Source organism: Mesoplodon mirus (assembly GCF_964341445.2).
Source record: "Mesoplodon mirus genome assembly, chromosome: 7".
NCBI classification, from domain to species: Eukaryota; Metazoa; Chordata; class Mammalia; order Artiodactyla; family Ziphiidae; genus Mesoplodon; species Mesoplodon mirus.
Genome location: NC_138983.1, coordinates 127,651,836 through 127,675,783, shown reverse-complemented (window position 1 = coordinate 127,675,783; position 23,948 = coordinate 127,651,836). Strand labels below are relative to the sequence as shown.

The window sequence follows — 23,948 nt, the reverse complement described above, 5'->3', positions numbered from 1 at the left end:
AAGGCCACAGAAGCTGGCACGCCTTCACCCCAGAAAGGAGAGCAGATCTGGGCAGAGAGGGGCCGTGAAGGCTGCTGGGATGTTGGGCATCACCCATCCCCTACCGTGGGGGCCAGGAGTGCCTGGGATTCCTGGGGAGCAAGTCCCTCCCCTGGCTGGGCAGGTTACGGAGCCCTTCACGTGAGCAACAGGAAATGACAGTGGCTGACGTAAAGGGCTGGTGGCCCCAGGAAGATAGGGTTCATTTTAACCCCTGACTCACCTAGTCTGGGTACCTCGGGGGGTGGGCTGAGCTGCAGCAAGGGTAGGAGGCGGGGGGGCATGTCCATAACCAGGCCTTGGGCCAAGGGCCCTGGCTGGGGCCAGATGCTGGTGCCAGGGGACATGAAGGAGCTTGGCATCATGGGTGAAATGGAGGCCTCCTGGACCATGTCTCGGCCGATCAGCATCGTACTGGGGTTCAGGTTGCACCTGGCTTCGCTTTCATTTGCCTGCAGTGGAAACTCGAAGGGCAGCTCCTGCGGGAGTCTGAACCTGCCGTGCTGTTGCCTAGACAGTGGCTGCCTGGATCCCCCTCAACCCCGTGCTGCAGGCCCCCCACCCTGTGCCAGCTCAGGGAGAGGCCAGGGAAGTGAGAAGGGACGTGGGGGGTTGGCTTCAGGGCAGCTGTCAACAGACAGAGCCCAGGTAGGTCCCGGTCCAGCTCCGCCACTGCTCCCAGTGTGACCTTGGGGAAATCCACATCACCTCCCCGAACCCTAGTTTTCTCATCTGCAAATGGGCATAATAACAGCACCTGTTGCTTAGGGCAGTCGTGAGGATTGAGTTAATACGCAGAAGTCTCAGTGCAGTTTTAAGCTTTAATAACGTCAGAAATATGAACGCTAAATGCTTCATTTGAACGTTTCATTATTTAAATATCTTGTCTATTTTTTTAAAATTTTGAATGAAAATATTTTGAATTTCAATTTAACATAAAAAAATTAAACCTTCAAATGATATTTGTAAGCCAGGGGCGCAGGGAAGGCTGTATGAGTGTTGGACTTGGCGCTGCTGAGAAATGAGAGGCTGCCCGAGAAGCACTCAGGGTGATGCCTGGTCCAGGGGTGCTCAGTACCTGCTGGCGGGGCAGTGGCCAGCTGGCTCACTCATCCTTTCAGGAAGAGGGATGCCACCACACCTCCCAAGAGAGGGAATCTGAGCAAAGCGAGAGGGAAGCCTGGCAGAGCAGGGAAAAGCTGAGGGCCCCGGTGAGATGGCACGGAGGAGGAGGCTGGCAGGGAGGCTGCCCCTGCTGAGGTGGCGGGCACCTGGGGAGGCACTGCCTGGAACCACATGCCTGTACTTGCCAGCTCTGGGTAAACAGTGAAAGGAGTCGGGCAGCAGGGGCCCCATGCTGGGCAGGGAGGGGGACGGGGGATCACAGCCAATCGGCTGGCCTCCCACTGCCCCATGAAAGGGCCATTCAGTTCAGGCCGTTCCTTTGGCAACAAGGAGACTCGTGGCCATGTGAGTGCCCGTCCTGTCCCTGTCTTGCGCAGCAAGGCCATAGCCAGGGCCCCGGCCCACTCTCCCGCCCGGGGTGCGTTCTGCAGCCTCCAGGGACAGCCGTGCCAGGTAATGCAAGGGGCGCCAACCCAAGCTGTCTGCTCACCTGAAAGATGCTGGCACTGTCCTCAAGAGTGAAACTGGGGGTTGGGGGAGGGGACAGGCACGCTCAAGGCCTCAGCCCCAATAGGGACCCTCTCCCCAGACAGGGGAACTGTAAACCAGCTGCCAGCGCCGAGAGGCAGCTTCCAGGGGGCTGTTAGTGATGGCATGACCACCCGAGACTGCAGGGAGGGAGAGGTCTGTCAGTTGCCTGCCAGATTGAAGTAGACAGGAGAGAGGGACTTAGGAGCCCTCCTGCGATTCTGGGGACTGGCAGGTGTGGCTCCACCCCCAGACCCCAACCCTTCCCAGTGTTACTTGTGGGCCACCCCAGGGCCGTCTGTCCCTGTCTGCTGCACCTTGTTTGGCCCCAGCACTTCTGCGTCAGCAGGGCCAGGAGAGGTCGCAAGCTTGGGGCACTGCCTGCAGAATACCAATTGCCTGGGAACCTCAGTGTGGGGAGGCGTAGAGAGGCCCGAGGGGAGGAGGTACGAGCCCCTGCCCTGGTGGGGGTGCGGTGGGGTGGGGTCATATCTGATTGGCTGCCAGGTGTCCCAGAGCCCAGCTCCTGAGACCTGGAGTCTCTTTGACTTTGAATTATTGATGGCGCTCTCCAAAGTGAAATCGAGCAGGACTGGTCCCACGCCCCCGCCCCCTGTGCCTCTTTCTGTCTCTCCCCCTGGCCTCTCTCGGCCTTCCTTCTCTTCCTTCTCTGGACCCCAGAAAGCTAAGCAGATGGGAGGGAAGCTTGTGGTTTCCCCTAGCCCTCCTCCAGTTCTCTTTTCCTAGAAAAGGGTGAAAGTCGTGCTGGAGGTGGGAACACAGTGGGGAGGGAGTGTACATGAAGGGTAGGGGGCCTCCGGGCCAGGCGGGAAAAGGGTGGATGATAACTTATAAGCCAGGCCTTTCTGAGGCCGGCCTAGACTGAAAATGGCTGGAGGTCTCTGGCAGGGCCTAGAAGTTCTGTTCTGGGGCCTATATGGCAGGTGCCACCTGCTCACCTCCCACCCCTGCACCTATCTCACGCCTTACATGGACTGAGTTTCTAGAGCTCTCTGCCTGGCCCTCAGCACTTGAGGCTTGGCACCAGCTCCTCTCTGCCCTAATGGGCTGGGGCTGCGGCCTAGGGCAGGCTGTGGGCTGCCCGAGCCACTGGCTGCCGAACAGCTAGATTCTGCCCACTGCCCGCTCATCCGCTCATCTCCCTGGGGGCTGCTGGGAGAAGCCTGGTGCCCGGGGCTGCGGTCAGAGGCCCGCCGGGCAGGAGACAGCCAGCCCTGACATTATTACAGGCCTACAAAGGGAGGAGCCGGGCTGCCTGGCGGGGCCTGGGGGAGGAGATAATAACCACTGTCATTGTCGAGAGCTTTCACATGTTATTATCTCATTTATTCCTCGCAACAACCCCGTGAGGCAGGAATCGTAATGATGATGATTATACTGATTTTGCAGGTGAGGAAATTGGGGCTTGGGAGGTTAAATGACTAGGGCAAAATCACCCCGCTAGTCAGCCACGGGGCGCGTCACAACCGGCCCCTGCACACACTCCTCTGAGAGTCCTGGACGACTCTGCATCCTCACCGCCCCAGGAGCCCCCCAAGAGCCCCTGCTGACCCTCAAGGAAAGAGGCCCGATCCTACCTGCTCCTCCATCCAAGCACCTCTGCCCTCCAGCTCCATTATAGATAAAGCCTGCATGTTCACGGTGATGGAGGGACTCTGGGGGCCCCCACATGAGCCTAAATGTGATGGGGGTGCTGAGGCGAGGTAAAGTGGGAAGACCACTGGGCTGGAAGTCTGAGAGACATGGACGCCAGCCCTGGGCCTGCTGGTGCGTGACCTTGGGCAAGTCAGCGGTGCTTCTCCCATTTGTACAACAGAGAACTTAAGATGGATGACCCCCTCATCGAGTGGACACTCTCAGATGCCCAGGAAGGGGCTGACGGTCCTAACCAGTCTTAATTGGCTGGAGCATGCACTGGACACAGCTGACTCCAAGTTCCTGAAAAACAACTTGGGCAAACATCTTACGGTTTAGTCTGAGTAAGATCTGGAGGATGTGCAAGTCTTTTGTAGCAACAACTAAGGCGACCTTAACAGTGAGGGTAGGTAACGGGTGCAATGCATCTAACTGATAATCACCCTTGTTTCAGCAGTGGGGAAATCTGGGATGGATTCCCAAATCTGATGTCTCTGCGGTGAGACTTGGTTCAGGCTGTTTCGCCTCTGTCTGCTTCAGTGTCCTCTATGTAAAGTGTGGTCATGGCTGCCCACTCCCTGGGACCTTGGGAAGATTCAATTGGATGATGGATGTGGAAATGTCTTCTTTTACTTGTGGTAAAATATATATGACATGAAACTTAAAAAAAAAAAGATGGATGACCCTTTAGGGCTCTCAAAACTCCTCAATTCAGAGGTTCTGTGTTCCTTCAGTGGACCCACCCCAGCTGCAAGGACTTGGGGTAGGGACAGGAGTGCTGCCTGCAGTGCAGGATTTTAGCCTCCAGGGGGCCCCCTTTGCACAAGTCATTATCACCACGAGCAGTTTGTGATGGGTGCTGGTAGGGGAGAACCCCTGGGAGGCCACAGGGCCCTGACTCCACTTGAAACAGAAGTCTTAGATCAGTGAAGACGGTGGGCTCTACCGCACGAGGATCCCCCACCACAGCAGGTGACCATGTCCAGGGAAGAACTCTGGGATTGGGTCTGGAGACCAAGGTCAGGCTCCTGCTCAGCCACTCATCGCCACCTCCCGCAAACCGCATGGGCCTCCTTTTCCTCATCAAGGATCTGACCAAGTGATCCTCTCAGGTCATGCCAGCTCAGTCAGTGTAAGATTCGCAAAAGACTCCTGCTCGTCCCATAGGTCAGAAAGCAGGGGAGCAGTCTTAACTCTCGGAACGTCCAGCGTCTCCAATCCAAGGGGTGAGGGCGGTGGCATCCCCCCATCTTGGGAGTACCTGCAGAAGCTGAGGAGAGGAAGCAGATGGGACCTGGGTTGGAATACTGTTTGTTGCTTGAAGGGCTGCAGAGGTAGGGCAGTCCCTGCCTCACCCTGGGGTCTTTGAGGGGAGCAGTTGGAGTGGCCAGGACGTGCTGAGACTGCTCGCCCGGTGTGGTTTATGAAAGCCAGCTCAGCTCTCATGCTTTCCCTGAGGTGTGAATGCATGGGTGCGTGGAGACCTGCATGCCTGTGTGCGTGCGCGCAAGTGCAGAGGTGTATCTCAGCGGCGGGCCAGCCTCTCGTGGAATTAGACTGTGTGGTCCCTGGTTGAGGTCTGGCCAGCTGGGGACGGAGAGCAGGTACAGTGGGAGCCTGACCCCCGGCAGGGCCCTCTGACAACTGCTTTCCTTGTCTTTCAGCCCATGAGGCCCCCAGTTCCCAGTGAGTGCCGCCCTGAAGGATGTCCCAGCTCTCCTCCACCCTGAAGCGCTACACAGAATCGGCCCGCTACACAGATGCCCCTTATGCCAAATCAGGCTATGGCACCTACACTCCCTCCTCCTACGGGGCCAACCTGGCTGCCTCCTTCCTGGAGAAGGAGAAGCTTGGTTTCAAGCCCGGCCCCCCCACCAGCTTCCTTACCCGGCCCCATACGTATGGCTCCCCCTCCATCCTGGACTATGACCGAGGCCGCCCCCTGCTGAGACCCGACGTCATCGGGGGTGCTAAGCGTGCGGAGAGCCAGACTCGGGGCACCGAGCGGCCTTCAGGGAGTGGACTCAGCGGGGGCAGTGGATTCCCTTATGGAGTGACCACCAGCTCCCTCAGCTACCTGCCCATCAATGCCCGCGACCAGGGGGTAACCCTGACCCAGAAGAAGTCGAACAGTCAATCAGACCTGGCCCGGGATTTCTCCAGCCTCCGGACCTCAGATAGCTACCGGCTAGACCTGGGCCGCGGCCCCATGCTGGCCCGCACGCGCAAGGAGCTGTGTGCCCTGCAGGGGCTCTACCAGGCAGCCAGCCGCTCGGAGTACCTGGCCGACTACCTGGAAAGCTATGGTCGCAAGGGCAGCGCACCGCAGGTGCCCACCCAGGCCCCTCACTCACGAGTCCCTGAAGTCCTCAGCCCCACCTACCGACCGAGTGGCCGTTACACGCTGTGGGAGAAGGGCAAGGGCCAGGCCCCTGTGTCCAGCTGCTCCAGCTCCCCAGGGCGAAACACCATGGTGAGTTTGCCCGAGGGACCCGGTGATGGGCTGGGGAGGCAGCCACTGATGAGAACAGGACTCCCAACTTGACCCATGATCGAAGGCAGAGGTTTTTCTTCCCAGGCCTCACAGTGGCTGCTCCTGCAGCCCAGGTGGGGATGAGCCAGGGAAGTAACCTCAGCACGTCCGGTGCCTTCATGGTTTGATGCCTTGCCCAGGGACTTTCCCACTCTCCCCAGGAAACCCACTTCATGACCTGTGCACTCAACGATGGCCCAGCAATCATCTTGGAAATGCTCAGCTACCCTCATGTACACTGGGATTCTTATCCTCTACTTTCCCACCCAACATGCCAGGGTACCCCTGCAGGCCCTGCCCCATCCTGGACTGACTGCTGAGGCCCCCAGACCACCAGTGTGCCCCGTGGTAAGAGAGGCCCCCTGGCCCTGATTGCATCTCTCCTCCTGCTCAGGCTTTTACCTCCCAGTCCAGAGACGTGGCTTAACATTGGGACATAAGACATCAGGAGAAGAGGGTCTCTCCTCTGATGGACCCTGCCTGGCTCAGGACAGGGTGTCTGGACAGGAGTTGTTCTCATGTGTCTTTGGAGAAAATGATGCAGAACTTTTTGTCTAGGGCTTTAGACGATCCGATCCCTCTCTACTCCAATAGTGCCTGGGCTCGAATAAGGGAAGAGGCTCTGCTGGAGACAGAGTAAGGGCTGGCATGGCCCCACCCACATCTAATCCCTGAACACACCTCTCTTGGGGCACTGACTACAATTCTGCCTTTTCTGTAGTCATTAGTTTACCCATTAGATGGTGAGCTCACAGGATGAGAAAGAAATCAGATTTCTAGATCCCTCACCATGTGCCTAGCTCGGTGTAGAACTCAGCTGACGTGCTTATCATGTGGATGGATGGATGGATTGGTGAGTGGGTGGGTGGATGGACGGGTGGGTGGGTGGATGGATGGATGGTTGGGTGGATGAGTTGGTGGGTAGATGGACAGGCAAGCATATGGGCAGGAGAACTGGGTGTTATGTTGCCTTCATTACTCTATGTACCCTTCTCCTACTCTTAGGACACGTGTCTTTTGGCAACAATAGCTATGCCATAGCAAGAAATGCTGCTTAAGGGGCTTGTCCAGAAAAATGGAGCAGGGGTGCAAGATAGGGGTGGAGCTTTGAGGCACGGATCTTGAAGCTTGTCATAACTAAAGGTCTTGAGAGGACAACTTTGATACCATTACTTAGAGAGTCTTGGCCTTGCTGGGCCGTATGTGAGGTGCCATGGGAGATGCAAAGGCTGGTGCCTCCCAGAGCATTCAGGCCCTGAAAGGGCAGGGCTGGCTATGTTGGAGGGACGAGGAGTGGCACACGACAGAGCTGGCCCGGGAGAGAAAGACATGCTCTCAGGGCACGTGCGCTTGGGGTGGAGCGTGATTCACTTGAACAGGTCTGGTGTTGCGCATCTCAGGGACAATCAGAAAGCAGCTCTCAGTGGAGGGGCTTGGGTGCTAGAGGCCTCTGAGGGGCGCCCTCCCTTTGCTCAAAAGAGAAGGCTCTTTTTTTGGGGGGGGTGCTGCGTTGGGTCTTTGTTGCTGCGCGCAGGCTTTCTCTAGTTACGGTGAGCAGGGGCTGCTCTTCGTTGTGGTGCGCAGGCTTCTCATTGTCGTGGCTTCTCTTGTTGCGGAGCACGGGCTCTAGGCATGCAGGCTTCAGTAGTTGTGGTGCGTGGGCTCAGTAGTTGTGGCTCACGGCTCTAGAGCTCAGGCTCAGTAGTTGTGGCACACAGGCTTAGTTGCTCCGCGGCATGTGGGATCTTCCCAGGCCCGGGCTCGGACCCGTGTCCCTTGCATTGGCAGGCGGGTTCTTAACCACTGCGCCACCAGGGAAGCCCGAGAAGGGCTCTTTACGGGGCTCAGTGTTCCTCAAAGTGGGGTCTGCAGACTGCCTACCTCAGAATCACCTGCACAGCTTAACAATTCAGGGGTCCGGGCCCCACCCAGACCCCCCCGAATCAAATTCTCTAGGGACAGTGCCTGGAAATCTGCCCTTTTCACCAGACTGTCAGGTAATCTTCAAGCACACTGAGGTCCGAAAACCTCCCCTCCACAGACTAAACTGCAGAGCCACTCTCAGGCCCAATCCCAGGAGAGCAGGGCTTCCTCCTTCCCACTCAGGAGTATTCCAAACCTCCCTGGAGCCTGCTGCCCTCCAACCCTTCCACAGGGGACACCCCGGCCCCACCTCCACCCCCAGGGCCAGGGTGAGGGGAATTCTGAGAGAGGACCTCAGAGGAGTCGCAGATTGACCCAGAGCAAACTCAGCCACCCTAACATCCCTCCTCCCAGAAGCAACCCACAACACAGGGAAGTAGCCAGCAGCCCGACAACTGAGCTAGCGTTTCACTGTGAGCTCTCACGCCAGCAGATGCTATCAACTGGGAAAGGCCCCTCGTGGGCTCAGTGGTGTAAGACCTTGATTTAACCTCACCCTCACCCCTCTAACCTCACCCCTCTCTCTCCTCACCACCCTCACCCTCGCCTCTGGAGTTGACCACATCTTGCTGGCGTGAGAACATCCCTGTTCGTGGGGCCTGGACCACTTCTGCCTAGAACCAGGTCCAGTTTCTTTTCCGATCTCCATCTGGGGATCTTAACTGTCTCATTCATTCATTTACGGTGCTCGGCTTACCAGCAGCATAACCTCTGAGAAGTTCCTGAACTTCTGAACCTGTTTCCTCTGTAAAACGAGAGCAATCATAGTTCCCACTTCATAGATTGTCGTGAGGAATCAAAGGTTGCGTGTGAAAGGGCCTGGCATGGAGTAGGTGCTCCATACACGTCAGTCCTCCTTGCCCCCTTCCAGGTGCTCCGGGAGGCAGGAGAGGTGGGAGCCATGGCCCCTGCCCTCGGGCATATGCACAACTAACTTGGGGAGATAAGTTCCAAAAACAGTGGCAGTAGGAGGCCTCCCTAGGTGTTTTGCAGCGTCATAGGTGATGGGGAAGGGAGAGGTCATCGAGGCTGGGATGGGATGGGCTGCTCTGACCGCTGGAAGAACATTTTGCCCCTTTAACCTTGGTCACCTCTCACCTGAGCTGTTTCCTCACCCATGAAAGGGAATGGTCATGCCTGCCCCGCCCACCTCCCAGGGATGTCATGAGGTTCAAAGCAAATAATGGATGTGGAGGAATCTGAAACCAGTAACATGCAATGGGAGAGTCGGTTTAAACTTAAGGGGGGAAAGGAGATGATGGAAAAGAAGGGGCATTTGGCAGCTGACTAGAGTGGGAAAGGGGACCACCGTTGGGAGGAACAAAGGTGAGAAGGAAGTGCTTCCTGGGGCGGAGCCAGCAGGATCTGACTCCTCTGGGGCAGTCGTGGCCCCAGGGCTCTCAGGGTAGCTGACCTGAGCTACAGTTGAAGTACAGTAAAGGGAGGTCACAAGCAGGGCCGCCCACCGGGGACTAGAACAGGTCTAACCAGACTCAGTCCCCTTGTTAATAGTAACAGCCCACATGAACTTGGACGGTCACAGACTCAGCTGAGCACCGGTGAAGAACTGGTGTAGGGGGACAAGAATTCTGAATACCCCCCCACCCCACCCCCAGCTTAAGTACCAACAAAGTACCAACAAAATGCCACTCCACGGAGGGTGCAGCTCAGCCTAGGACAGTGAGGGCTGCCCCAGGCTCCACCTTATGACAGACTGGAGAGGAGTGAGGTGTGTTGGTTCAAAACCGATTTAAAAAAAAACCTTTCACTACCTTCAGTGGGGACTCCAAGCCAGGAAGCCAGGCCAGGTGAGTTGGCCCTGCAGAGAGCCAGGGGCCCAAGCACCCAGCCTGGTCACGTCCCCCCTCTGCCCCACCTCTCCTGTTCCCTCGGGCCTATGGAAGGACAAGCTGTTCCCACTGAGCCCTTCCAGGGCTGCGCTTTAACCCCTACAATCCATCCTAATCCTCCTCCGCTCCAGCCCCTCCAGCTGCTCCCTCCCCGGCCCTGGCATTCTGCCTGCTGGCCTCAGCCCTGCCGGAGGCCACCCTCTTCTTTCCCCAAGAAGAGCCGGGGTTGGCCTGGGGCCCTCCAGAGCACAAGTCACGGGCCGGGCATCTGCTGCTCAGATGCAGGGCCTGACCCTGCCTCTTGCACACCCGTGCCCTCTGCTCTGGGACCTGTTGCTAGGAGCAAACGGCCTGGGCACCTGGGTCCTATTTGCCACTGGGGCTGCTGACTCATCTCACAAAGCCTCGGGTTCCAGCTGTTCAGTGACAGGGAGATTATATAAGCCGAGGTCATGTGATTTTTCTCTCGGGTGGGACTTTGGACTTGACTGCTGCTAAGCAGTAGGGGGAAGGGAGGAGTTTTACTCCAAAGAGAACAACTTGAGGACAGTAGGGGCTGCCCAAGGGCTCCTGGGTGAGAGGTGTGACCTTCCTCTCTGTCCCCTGCCTTCTCACTGTTTACTCAGCCACGCTGAACTGCATCCCTGCTGTCTTATTTGTCCAGCTTGGCAGCCTGAGACCCTGGGGCTTGTCCTCACCCACTCGGCCACCCAGACAGAGGAGGCTGAACTTCCTCAGGGCCTGAATCTGTGCTGATAGCATAGGAAGGTCACACAGAGGAGCCCTTAAGCCAGAGGGGTCCCACAGCCAGGACCAGTACTAGCTGCTGAGAAAGAAAGGGCAGTCGGTTTGTAGTCTGTGGTTAGAATCAGCCAGACACTGATGTCTCCAGCCCTTGAAGACCGGCTATGGGCTATGACCTGGCCGGTGGCCTTGGTGCTGCCTTACCCAGGCTCGTTTTCTCAATCAGTGCCCCGCACTGTGCTCCCTGCCTCCCCCTCCACCCCGCCTCGGGGATGTCTCCATGAGTTAATGTGGCACAGGGGTGGGCTCAGCAAGGCAGAAGTTAATCCACGCCTGGCAAAATGTTCCCTGCCCCTGGGAGAGCCGCTCCACTGACCATCGGCTACAGAAATGAACAGCATGTTCAGGGCCCAGAGCTGCACACGTGGCCCCCTGCACCCTTTCACCTCAATGGGTACGTAAAAACTGGTGCCCCACACAGAAGTATAAACGAGAGAGGGAAGTGTGTGGGCCTCTGGAATCCAGCTGGTTCAGGCCAGACTGCCCAGGGGCTCAAAGGAGTACAGAGCTTTTGGCCTCCTGGAGTCTGAGTGATGCAGGGAGGCGGAGCTTCCTACAGACCTAGGTACCGCTGGCTGGCCCTCCCTCCCCAAGGGCACTCGTGGGCTGAAAGCCAAACCTCCTAGCAAGGACTCTGAGCCCCTACCAGTTCAGTCAATCAGGCCACCAGTCTGTCCCGTTTGCGGTGGTAACAGCAGGTGCGCCCAGGAGCAGGGCCTAAGCAGTGTTTCCAAATCCAGGACCAAGCTGTCCACTAAGATCTGAGGGAACAAGGTATTGGCTGTCTTGCCTTCGTAGAGCTAACCCTGACTTTAATTTATCTAAATACTCCATCCGTGCCAGGAAGGATCTGAGGTGAGAACATACCTACGGGGGAGGCAGGCCAAGCACAGGGTCTGAGAAATGGCCCTCTCAGGCTCCAGGAATGAGCCCTGCAGAGATCAGCTCAGTGTGTCTGAGGCAGAAAGTCATGGAGCCAGAGCCAGATGCAGATCCCAGAAGACTATATGCTTTACTCACCCCACTTCACGAAATGGCACTGAGGGGAAAGGGATTCACCGGGGCTTGGCTAGTTGAGAAAGGACCACGGTTCTTCCTCGGTTGTGTCCTGCAGCCGTCAGACCTGCCTGACAAGATTGGACCCTGTGTGAATTCTTTCCACCCCGGCTTCTCAAAGGGCTCCCATGCAGGAGCTTTCCCCAGCTGGGCCTCCCGTCTCCCAGCAATGCCCCTAACCTCCCGCATCCCAGGAAAGATGGAGAGAGCTGGCAGAATGTCATGATGTCCCGGGGTGGCTGGCCTACATCATGGGGCGACAGGCCAAATGCTCCAGGGGGTGAGCACCTGATAGGCAGCGCTTCCTGCAGCTCACTTACTCAACATGCAAACCCAGACTCACCCCACCCTCTGAGGCTCAATGGGACTTCCAGGATGGCCAGCAGAGCCTGCTCTGGCCCCCTTTCATGATGAGCTCAACACCTTTATTAAGCAGCCACTAAGAGAACCCACAACCCTGCCCTTCAGTAGGTATCAGTGTGATGGTACAATCAACACACAAGCTCAGACCACTTACAGAAGCCTTAGAGGCACTTACAACACAAAGATAAACATATTAAGACAAATTCATACCGTGGAAACTGAATGCTAGTAGACTGAGGGTATACAGGGATGGTGTTTCGAGCTGGGTGGAGTTCATTAGAGAAGGCTTTGTGGAAAACATGAGTTTTGAGCAGAATTTACAGGTTGGTAACTGGCAGAGAACAGGAAGGGCATTCCAGAATCTCCTGGTAATTGTTACTAGCATGGGTTTTGCTGTAGGACGGGTCTGGGTTCAAAGCCCCACACTGCCATTTACCAGCTATGTGGTCCTGGAAAGTCATTTGACCTCTCAGGGCTTAAGTTCCTTCATCTAGAAAATAGAGGTAATAGTTGCTACGTCACCGTGTTATTATGCAAGTCAGCTGGGCTAATATATATAAAGCACTTAGCAGTGCCTGGCATTTAGTAAGTACTTCATCGGTGGCAGTTTTTTTTTTTAAGCGAGAGAATGCAAGTGCTAAAGCAGGTTGGTTGGCAGCGGGGATCAGAGAAGAGTGAGGGTGGTGACAGTGGTGTCGTCCGACCTATGGATGACAGTCTCACAGACAGGGCTACCTGAGGTTTCCAGAATGGATAGAAGAGTCGGTGTTTCAGGGCACGGGAGTGATGTGATGAAATGCAAGCCTTGCTGCAGACAGTGTGGGACTGGCTCAAAAGGGTGTGGCTAGGAAGAAGGAAGCATGGAGGAAAAGGCTGTTGCATTTTGTCCAGGGTCCAGCTTTGGTCACCCGGCAAGGACAGTGACTGTTGAGATCACCCCTCCTAACATCAAGCCTCACTTATCACCCGGGAGAACGCCCTGCAGCTCCTGCCACCTGCGCACTCCTCCCACCACCGCTGCTGGAACACACAGGGCCAACCGTCTGTGCTCCCCCCTCAGTAGCACAAAATTGCTGTTCTGTGGGAGGCCTGGGGTACAAGCCATACATGCGTCCTGGACACACTCCCCATGTGGCTGTGGTCGTGTGTGCCGTGTGCGTGTACATGTGGGGATGACAGGCCAAGGGAAACAGAAGGAGGCCACAGATGAGTAACAGCACACATTGCTACCTCCCAGAGTATTTTTAAATGCTAAAAATACTGGCTAAAAATAGCCATCAAGCTCCAAACAAGATGCTTCCTCCAGGCAGATTCTGTGTGGGTCCCTGATAGGTGAGGGAGGTGGAGCAACAGAAATCTTCAAGCATTGCTGCCCTTAGGGTCAGAGGAGTACACTCACCCCACACCAGCTGAGCACCTCGCTCTCCACCGTGGTGGTACTTTCTCCCCATATCCCAAAAACAAATCAAAATTTGAGATTCTAGGAGAGATGGAGTTGGGTAACTGGGTAGAAGAGGCCAGAAAAGCTTCCTTCCTGGGGCCAAAAGGTACGGTGACGTATTGTACCATATAAAAATATGGGCATTGCCTCTCTTGACAGTGGGCCAAACTAGGGCTGGAGGGAGGAGGGGTGCTCAATGCCGAAGCCGTGGAAATCTACCTTCCTAGCCTGGGCCCTGTGACCCTCACGGTCTGCGTCGATGTTGGGCTCCAAGAAAGCCCTGAATGCTGAATCCCCGCTGAATGCTGTGCAAAAGTTTGTGCGTGGGTGCATTTTTCCCTGAAAAAAATGAGTACAGAGCTTTCATCGGGTTCTCAAAATGATCTGCAGCCCCCAAAAAGTTAGGAATCGTTTGCCGCCTTGGGGGAAGCTCACCCGGCTGACACTCGTCCTTGGAGACGTGTCCTCTGCGGGCCTCAAAGACAGTTTCTCGAGTCCCAACCCCGAGGTGGGTGCCGGACTCCGCGCTCCTGTCCTGCCGGCCCCCGGGGGCTGCCAGGTCCCTGCGGCCGGCGGGCTCGGTCGGCGGCGGGGGACTATGGGCAGCCAAGCGGTGGGCGGACCCGCGGGAAGCGCGGGGTCTGGCGGGGGCTCAGCCTCGCTCGGGTCCGCGTGCTGGCGCCCGGGGGCGGGGCCCAGCGGGGGCGGAGCTGGAGCCCTGGTCCCGCCCCAGCGCTGACGTCGCGCGGCCAGCGGCGCGGGCGGGGCCGCCAGTCTGCTAGAGAGAGAGAGCCGGTGCAGGGGCGGTTGGCGGCGTGCGCCGCGGAGGTTGAGGCGGAGGAGCGTGCGGTCTGCCTGCCGTAGCGGTTGCCGCCGGGCGCCGCGGACGGTGTCCTGTGGCGGCCTCGCCGGCCTGGGCGTCCGGGCCGTGGGATCGCTCGGTACTACCCCGCGCCCCCTTGGCCAACGTTAGGCGAGGGGTCGAGCCCGCCACCCGCCCGTCAGCATGCGCACCTCGTACACCGTGACCCTGCCTGAGGAACCCCCCGCAGCCCCCTTTCCCGCCCTCGCCAAGGAGCTGCGGCCGCGCTCCCCTCTCTCCCCTTCCCTGCTGCTCTCCACCTTCGTGGGGCTCCTGCTCAACAAAGCCAAGGTACGCGGGGCCCTTTTCCGGGACCCCCAGCGCCGAGGGCTGGGGTTCCGCCTCCTCCCCGGGATGCCCTCCCTCCCGCCCCCTGCTGCCGCGCACCGGGCCCGGGCACGGAGTGTCCTCAGCCCCCACCCCTCCTTTCCCAGGGTCTCCCGGCAAGGAACGCCCCTCCCCGGCTGACCTCACGCTTACTCGCGGCCCCCTCCCCTTGTTGAGGTCCCAGCCCCTGAGTCCTCCGAACCCCCCTTCCCCTTCCCTCTCGTCGACCCCGGCACCAGGTGGCTCTTGGACTCTTAATTCCTGGCACCTATCAGGACAGGTGCAGGAAAGCGTAACCTTGACTAGTTCTCGGTGTGTGAGGGAACGGGCAGCTCGCTGGACTCCGCGGCCGTGACTCCTCCAAGGCCAGACCCAGCAAGAAAGGCTGGTGGGAAAGGGGCCGCCTCCCCGACACTCAGTCCCAAAAGGCCCTTTCCCAGAGGGTCGGTAACAGGGGTCCTTTGACCCCGTGAAGGGCAGGGGAGTTGCAGACTGGGAAAGAGGTCAACGTCCCTTCCCTGCCCAGCCCTCCCCAGTTCAGCTAAGTGGGCACTGGATCCCTCAAATGACGTAGCCGCCCCAGAGTGATGCTGGGGCTAAAGGCTGGGCACTGCCCCCTTGGGGAAGAGAGAAGGGGCTAGAGCTTGACAGGTCTTATGTAACAGCACCAGCTCCCGTGTTGGCAGTGTGTGCACTGCCCCGTGCCAGGGCCACACCAGGCTCCTTGGCTGCAGCCAGGACTCATGGCTGACCCTCATGGCACAGGTGAAGTAAGCTGGAAAGCCCTTTCCTGGGGTTTCGAGTGTGAGGACACAAACCTCCATCAGCCTTTCTTCTATGGCCCGTGTTCCCAGATGTTTCCCCCGCGTTAACATAGAACAGGCTCTTATGAGCCCCCTGCTCCTTCCCTGGGAGGTGAATGCTGTCTCTTTACTGGCGATGGAGGTGGCATCTACCTTCTAGAACAGTGGTTGCTACTGAGTCAGAGTAGGCTTGCTGATGGCTAATTTTAAGGAAGTTCTTGACCCGAACGTTCTCCGCTCTTTGCACTTGAGTTCCAGCATCCCAACTGGAGTCATTTCCTTGTCTCCTGGTGAGAGGCTGGCTGTTCAGGGTCTCTCCCAGCTTCTCCAGTTTTGGCCTCTCCCTGTCGGCCCTGAGGTAGAATTGTTTTTCCTGTAAGAAAGGTCACTCCTGGGACATTTTGTTTCTCTCTGGAATGGAAACTGCTGACTTTCCCTGCAGCTCCTGATTTCCTATTCATGGCAGAAGACTATCTGGCTGGGCAAAGAACAGCCCTGCTCTCCCCTGCACTCCCACCCCCTGACTTCTGTTACCCAGCCGCCTTCTACACAGAGTGCTTAGAAATTGGCAAGCGGTTCTGAGCTCAGGAAATTTTAGACAAAGGCACAACCCAGAACTAAGAGGGTCCCAACGATGCCTTGAAGGAGCCTCCCACATCTCTCCACCCGCCAGGCCGTAAGCAGGGGTAGGTCCTCAAGCATAGTAACCGTAGATCGTGACCTGTTCTTCTTGACCTTCCCTCTGTTGGGTCACAGTTAAAAGTGTCAACACCACAGGAATGCTTCATTAGAGAGATGCCTCCAGTCTCGCACTGCCCCCCCCACTAGTGCTGCATGATTACTGCCGCAGCCAAGGGCCCACTTTGGTGGACAGTGACAATCCCCAGCGGTAGAATGCTTTGCTTCTGTGGCCTGTTTAGACAGATGTTGTCTGAGGCACAGGGGGTAAGAACTAATAAAGCACTGCCGGAAATAGGTGTAAGAGTGGGTGTTCTGGGAAGAAAGAGCAGGTACTCGGTCGTGGGCAGGCTTTCACGTTTAGTTCCGAGTGGGCAACACGGAGACGTCAGTGTTTTTGTTGGGCCCCGTGTCTACTTCAAAATGCTGATGAGGTCTTTGTCCAGGGAATTATCTCTGTTGTGGCCCTCTGACTGGAGCATCAGGGTTTATTGAGATTGTCATGAAGGTAAGATTTAAATTCTGTATTTGGGGCCATACACTGCTGTTCTTCAGCGGGTGCTTATACCCCACCTGCTGCCAATAGGCTTATCTTTCTAGCTGCAGGGGGACAGCAGGTCTCTCTGCTGGTTTAGGTATTTCCTTCCCTACCTATTAGTGTTAGACCTAAGAATTGGCAAGGAGGGATCCTCCCACTTGTGGGATCAGCGGGGCAATACCTGAGAAAGGCCCTCCTTCAGCCTGCCTCTCCCCAGCCCACCCCCTTCTGCTGACAACCTCACGGGCTTTGAGCTGCTGACAGCACACGGCATGAGTAATTTTAGCTGAGTTATTTCAGGCTCCTGTTCTGATCAGGCTTGAGCTGGCCCCACGCATGCCCCAGCCAGCGTTGCTCCAGAGTTGCCTGCTCCCAGGTCCCCTCCCTGAGAGAGAGGGTGGAAGGTTCATCTGTAGGCCGATTCTTTAACCCTTTGAGCCTGAAGGTTTTCTGACTCCTTGGAGGTTGGGCCAGGATCAGCCAAGAGACCTAGACAAACAATGCTCAGAGTCCTCAACGGAGCACCTGTTCTCTCTCCCACCCCCTCACCAGCCTCCACAATAGGGACCAGAGCAAGAGTAGCACCTTCAGCCAGGTGCTTACCTCTGCTTGGCCGCAACCTGCCATCAGAAGGATTCCCAGCCAGTGACCGGTCAGGGTGTTGAAACCTGAACCAGGCAAGGAGGATTCTCCCAGGCTTTAATCAGGCCTCAGGAGCTGAGCTCAGCTGGAAGGAATTCCACCTGTCTCTGGCGATCCAGAAGGGCAGGCCAACTAGAGTTTTTCCCCAGCTGAAGATCTAAACTCAGTTGAGATGTTTTGTCATTGAACTCTTCAAGACCTCCTTGAAGTGCTCATTATGACAGCTGCTTTAGATATCAGACATCTCAGGATACTAATGTAGCTCATTTGAGAGAGTGCCTGGATTTGGGACCTGAAATTTCTTGGAGCCAGGTATATGAACTCCTCACCTCTGGCTCTAATCTCCAGTCTCCAATATGGCAGAGAATGAAAAGTAACATAAAGATGGGGGAAAACACGTAGTCGATAAAAGAAAGCAAAGCCTTGAAGAATATTTTTGTTGTGTGTTGAAAATGACAGGCATTCCACACCCCTCTTTGCTACAACGTACGTAGACTGAAGTTGAAGAGAGAATAATGTGTGTGGCTTGATGCCAGTGGCTACAACTGGCAGAAAGTTGCAGAGAGAACCTAACATAGGCCGGGCCTCTTCCTTCAGCCTGAGTATGCCGCGTGTTCTTTGCTTACAGAATTCTAAGAGCACCCAGGGTCTGGCTGGTCTTCGAAACCTTGGGAACACGGTGAGTTCTTCCTAGCCCACTTCGTTCCTGAGGCCACTCCCTACCATCCCAACTGGGACCGTCTAACCAGAGTCCCCTCCTGGCTCCAGCTGACTCCCTCCCTACCCGCTAGGCCAGCTGGTACCTGCCCTTCCTGGCTGGTGTTTTACGAAGTTGCCGAGCTCCTCCTCAGCCCCGCCCCCAGCAGGAAGCCCTGCTAAAGAGGAGTCGCCCTTTGAACTGGCAGCTTAGCTACTTTCCTGGATCCTTCTCCTCGAGGACAGCCATCACTTCCCACCCACTTCTGTCCGGCTGCCCCACTCCCTTTTGTATTTACCACTCCTCTGTGGTAAATAACCAGTTACATCACCTGTGCCAGCAGTGGGAACTTGCCTCACTTCACCGCTATACTGACAGAAAGAGGCACTTGAGGCCGTGGGAGGATTCATTTCTGGGCCGGATGGACCAGAGGGCTCTAGGTGGGAAGTGACTAGACATGCCAGCCAGCGTCTGTGTCCCGCGGCTGACGTGCAGGTGGTCTCTCGCAGTGCTTCATGAACTCCATCCTGCAGTGCCTGAGCAACACCCGGGAGCTGAGGGATTACTGCCTCCAGAGGCTCTACGTGCGGGACCTCGGCCACAGCAGCCGTGCACACACAGCCCTCGTGGAAGGTGAGGGGCGCAGCCCTGCTCCCCCTCAGCACGCCTTTCCCCCCCTGCGGTCGCCGCACTAGCAGTTGTGTGTCCTGTGTCCCTCTCCTATTTCTCTTTCTTTGGCTTCTTTTAGTTGGGACCCTAGTTTAAGAATTTCTTAGAGAAAATGGCCTAGCTGTCCTCCACGCCCCTCTCTGCCCTCTCCTTCCAATAGAGTTTGCAAAACTAATCCAGACCATATGGACCTCATCCCCCAATGACGTGGTGAGCCCCTCTGAGTTCAAGACCCAGATCCAGAGATACGCACCGCGCTTCGTCGGCTACAAGTAAGGGCCTTGGGGACGTGACCTCCCCGGGGTGGGTGGCGGCAACAGCAGGTTCTAGGGGCCAGAGGTGTCGCTCACTCCCTCTTCTTCGGGTTCAGTCAGCAGGACGCTCAGGAGTTTCTTCGCTTCCTCCTGGACGGGCTCCACAATGAGGTGAACCGGGTCACAGCGAGGCCCAGGTCCAACACTGAGAACCTCGACCATCTTCCGTAAGTAGGGGGAGAGTGCTGGGGGTGGAACTACACAAACTTCTTTGGGGGTAATGATTTGGGGAGAATTTTGGATATTAAGGATTTAGATCCCTAGGCCTTTAAACTTATCATGGTTTGAGCTCTGACCCAATTGTCTTCCTCTCTCTCTGGGTCCTAGTGATGATGAGAAAGGGCGCCAGATGTGGAGGAAATATCTAGAACGGGAGGACAGTCGGATCGGGGGTAAGTGCGGGCCCAGGGGGAAATGCCTGCCTTCCCTGCTAAGTGCTTTGCCTGAGCAGAGCATGAGAAGCCCATTCTCCCGGGGACCCCTCCTGCCACCCAGTGCCCAGCACCCAAAGGTCTGAGGCAGGAGCGGTGAGAAAGGAGACACAGTGTTTAAGCATCGCATGTCCGTCTCTCCCCAGATCTCTTTGTCGGGCAGCTGAAGAGCTCCCTGACGTGTACTGATTGTGGTTACTGTTCTACCGTCTTTGATCCCTTCTGGGACCTGTCTCTGCCCATTGCTAAGGTACGCACCCCTGTCCCCCTGCTTCGGAAACTCCCGCTCTTACCCTTTCATGTCAGCGACCTCTGACCTTCATTTTTCTCTCCCCCAGCGAGGTTATCCTGAGGTGACATTAATGGACTGCATGAGGCTCTTCACCAAAGAGGATGTGCTTGATGGCGATGAAAAGCCAGTAAGTCGCCCTCCGTGCCAGCGCGAGTGCATCTCCCTGAGCCCGCTCGGGGGCGGACCAGCCTAGGAGTTGCTGGATTCGCCTGTTGGCCTCTCTCGTGAGTCCTGCCCAGCTCTGTCTGTCCTGTCTTTCAGACGTGCTGTCGCTGCCGAGCCAGAAAGCGGTGTATAAAGAAGTTCTCCATCCAGAGGTTCCCAAAGATCTTGGTGCTCCGTATCCTTCAGCTCGTCAGGGCAGGGACTTGACATTAGAGAGGGACTGATGACAGGGGCCCAGGCGAGGGCCAACAGAGTAGGAACCTCAGAAAGTCAAGGCGGCTTTTCTTCTCCCGCGTGCCCTGCTGCTTCCTGAGAAGCGCAGTCGCCCTCAGGGGCCCTGTCTCCTGTTCTCTGACTCTGTTCTCGCCACCCTGTCTGTCCTTGACTCACACCAATACCAGATCTGAAGCGGTTCTCAGAATCCAGGATACGAACCAGCAAGCTCACAACATTTGTGAATTTCCCACTAAGAGACCTGGACTTGAGAGAATTTGCCTCAGAAAACACCAGTGAGTATTTTTCTGTGCTGGAGGTGCAGAACCAAGGCACAGGTGTCTAAGATACAGCGGGGAGGCCGAGAGGTGGAGGGACGCTGCTAAGGAGTAAGACGTGGAAACTGGGAGTAGCGGCAGGAGGGGGGGGCCCGGGGGGAAAGGGATGCCTCGGGGGCTTGACGCCTTGTGCTTCCTCCTCAGACCACGCTGTTTACAACCTGTATGCTGTGTCCAATCACTCCGGAACCACCATGGGTGGCCATTACACAGCCTACTGCCGGAGCCCGGTGACAGGCGAATGGCACGCGTTCAATGACTCCAGGTGAGACAGGCCTCGGGCGCGGCTCCCGGCTGTCAGGCACCCGTACCTGACCCGGAAAAGGTCAGGGCCAAAAGGGGTGTAGCTGTACATTTGAAGACCCTCCAGAAGAGGGTGGCCTCGGGTGTCCAGTAGATCAGAGACGGGCCCTCACGCTCCCCCAGCCGCTCTGTCGCGTCATGGGGCCCCGTGGCCGCCAGGCTGACCTGTCCTCTCTCCACAGCGTCTCCCCCATGTCCTCCGGCCAAGTGCGCACCAGCGACGCCTACTTGCTCTTCTACGAGTTGGCCAGTCCGCCCTCCCGCATGTAGCAACGAGGAGCTACATCTCATCCTTCCCCGTGGTGGCCCTACACCCTACGTTTTTTTAAAAAGACAAAAAAAGGCAAAAAAACCCCACCTGACTAATAAGCGAAAAATAAAGGAAAGTGAAGCTGCCGAGCAGGAGTTGCTGCAGCCTGGCCGGGGTCTGGAGTGGGGAGCCTGCTGCCCGCGAGCCCCGCCTGGCAGGGAAGATCGGCAGGACACGGACGGAGCCAGCACGGTGTCCCTCGGCTTCTCACGTTTGCATTTGTAAGCTTGTGGTTTCTTCCTGTGTGTGATTAAACAACAGCCGTCTGTGGGGAGAAGATCCTCATCCACTGGCCCACTGGCCGAGGCTCCAGCCCCGGCCTCCCGGAAAGACAGCGCCCTCTGGAGCCTGCTGGGGAGGATCGCCGCCCGCCTTCACCGGTCCAGGAGCAAGAGAAACACCCATGAGCCCAGAGCCCTCGTAACGCTGCTAACTCCAGGGGGACAGATGAGGGGACGTCTTTGAAAAAAGCTGTTTTTGGTTTTTAAAAGCCCAGCTGTTTTTTTTTAATTTACCGTAACTAAAGTTTTCAGACTGGAGATGCTCTCTTTCACACCTCTTCACAGCTGGGACGTTGTGCTGGTCATTTTTCTTTTTTTTTCCTTAATTCTTCAAAATACAGCTTTTCTCGTGCCAGCCCCCAGTGGTGCTAGGTGGGAGTTGGCCAGGCCCCAAGCACAGCCACAGTAGACCTGGGCTCTGACAGGTTTTTTGTTTGTTTTTTTAACGTTTTGGATGGAATCTAGTTGCCTCCAAGAATTGTGCCTTATAGCATTTGGGGACCAGGGGGTAACTGCCCCTCCCTGAAATACCCTCAGCCTCTTCCCTTTTCCCCAGTGCCATGTTCAGAGCCGCCGGGGAGCCTCAGGGTCGTGCGTGCCCGGAGCCCCTGGCTTGTTTTGCATTGCAGTGAGGTGAAGAGAGCAGGTAAAAGGAGATTTCTTCTGATAGTGTTATCAAGTCCTTCCCACCGCTTCCTCTAACCCAGCCCCGGGCTACTCCCCAGCTGTTGGAAGGATAGCAGGAGCCCCTTACCCTCGAGCTTCTCTCACCTTTAATTTATTCCTCCTTAACTTGCTTTTCCTCTCCAGCCTTCCTGCCCCACCCCCACCCCCCTTCTCAGAGCCTCCTGACATAGGCCCTCTGGACCGAGTTTCTCAGGGATGCCCATGCCGCCCCCAGCTCCAGCTCCTCTTGGCATCGGTCTACAGTCCAACCTGGGAGCTGGAGCCTGGGTGTTTGGGGACATCTTGCCTCAGTTGTATGGTTCTTTCCCATGGGCTTGATTCTGCCCTAAGTAGTTGGGCAAAACTCTGTGCTGTCCCCTAGAAAAAAGCTGTTCCGCACCAAGGCACGGAGGTCTGTGCGTGGAGCTCTGCACACCCACACAGCTGGGCCCACTTGTGCCCCTCGGAGCCCAGAACTTTCCAGTGTTCCCAGGAAGCATCAGAAAAAGACACCCTGAGTCTAACTGGCCTGACACCCTTCTCCAGGGAAGACCTGTGAACCTGAGCCAAAGGGCTGGTGTACACTTGTTTACTGTGTAAGCAAGAGTAGAAGAATGTGTGATGTACAGTGGAACCTTGTACAGAATAAACAATAGCTTTGAGAAGTAAGTTGGTAAGTGATGGAATCTTGATTTGGGACAGCTCTGAACCCAGGAAGCGCTCCTAGCCTATCAGTGGAGATATTTTACTGCTTCAATCAGATTGTAGATTCCAAGTTCTGGAAAAAGTTAACTACCCACTTTTTAGCTTAAACTTCTCAATTCTGTAAAAAAAAAAACTGGACTAGTACACATTTTGAACACTGTATTCCTTATCTGGATTCACTGATATATTAACATTTTGCCACATTTGTTTACGTATACTTTATTCTTTGGGACAAAACATTTAGGGGCAAGGTGTCCTGTCACCACTTCTAAATACCTCAGTGTGCGTCTCCCACGTAACCACAACCCTGGCTTCACACCTAAGGAAATCAGCATGTCTGACGGACATCGCTTTAAATGGACTGTCTGCTTTTTAACTGCTAGTATGGGCACTCTGGTGGTTCTCTGTTGACACACTTGGGTGCCTGTACAGACCTGTGACGAGCTAAGACAGGTCTCTCCAGCAGAGACTGAATACAGCAACGTTTGCTCTTAGAGCAGAGTGGCTATGCCTGGGTGTGGAGTCCTCAAGGCTTGGTCCTCAGTAAATTAAATGAAAGATCTCAACTTGCCCCACTAATACCTGGAAACAGCAGCCTTTACATTAAAGGTGTTGTTCTCTAAAATGGTGTTTTCAAGACATCACCAGATTTAACTCCTTGAAGGGAGGGCCTCGTTGGGGTCCCCAGGGACTTGGCTCCTTGGGTTTTCTCTCAGAATTGTTCAGATTTTCCATTTCTGCCACCAATCCCAGAACTTGGGAAACGTAAGTCACCACCAGTTGAGCTTACAGTGTTTTATGGGGAATTTTCCTGACTGCCACCCGTGTCCCACACACTGAGAAGTCGAGGCCTATCTCTCCTTCCCTTGCTTGTCACTCTCCCTCCCAGCGGCACCGGCTGTCACACTCACCTCCTGGGCTGAGACTGGAGGCGGCAATTTTGGGAGGGGGGGGTGGCATTTCCCAGAAAGGATTGAAAATAACAGTGACTCAAGCCTGAGGTTTCTCCCCGGCCTGCCCTGGAAGGGGCCCGACGCAAGAAAAATAATTTCCCCCAAACCACAAGTGAACAGGATCACCTTCAAGATGGAAACATTAGGCTTAGAGCAAAATGGATGGCTGAGCCCCAAATCAATGTAAGGTGCTGTACCTCTCCTGTGACTAGTTTTTCACTGGAGGTAGAAGCCACCTGTGTGCTTTTGTTGTCTTCCACTGGGGAACAGACAGACTATAGCTAACATCGAGGGCGGGGGCCCAGCCCCCTCCACCCTTGCTCCCAGCCCTCCTTTCTGTACTTAACTTGTGGTGCTTTCTCATCCCCATGGCAACAGGTCCTAGTGCTGCACAGATCCCCAAACACAACCTGTCCCCGTGTTTCCTTACCCATCAGCTTTGC

The 23,948-nt window shown here is 56.1% G+C and overlaps 1 protein-coding gene and 1 long non-coding RNA gene across 4 annotated transcripts; one reads left to right on the top strand and one right to left on the bottom strand.

Moving 5' to 3' along the window:
• Window positions 1-932: 932 nt before the first annotated feature.
• On the bottom strand, window positions 933-13,968 carry LOC309807477. Of its 2 annotated transcripts, none has more exons than XR_014294578.1 (3): window positions 13,754-13,968; window positions 11,479-11,585; window positions 933-4,618 (listed from the first exon to the last, which is right to left on the bottom strand). It is a non-coding gene; the product is annotated as an uncharacterized lncRNA (long non-coding RNA). The 2 variants fall into 2 exon arrangements; XR_014294579.1 differs by having other exon boundaries at window positions 11,479-11,581.
• On the top strand, window positions 5,030-22,495 carry USP2 (ubiquitin specific peptidase 2). 2 transcript variants are annotated; one of them, XM_082627143.1, is made up of 12 exons: window positions 5,030-5,821; window positions 17,797-17,847; window positions 18,375-18,498; window positions 18,695-18,806; window positions 18,905-19,015; window positions 19,176-19,240; window positions 19,426-19,529; window positions 19,618-19,698; window positions 19,833-19,911; window positions 20,138-20,245; window positions 20,432-20,552; window positions 20,773-22,495. In XM_082627143.1, exons 1-12 carry the CDS (start codon window positions 5,054-5,056, stop codon window positions 20,858-20,860), a joined length of 1,812 nt encoding a protein of 603 aa, XP_082483269.1. In that variant the 5' UTR covers window positions 5,030-5,053; the 3' UTR covers window positions 20,861-22,495. The 2 variants fall into 2 exon arrangements, with proteins under 2 accessions (XP_082483269.1, XP_082483270.1); XM_082627144.1 differs by lacking the exon at window positions 5,030-5,821 and adding an exon at window positions 14,163-14,471.
• Window positions 22,496-23,948: the final 1,453 nt, after the last annotated feature.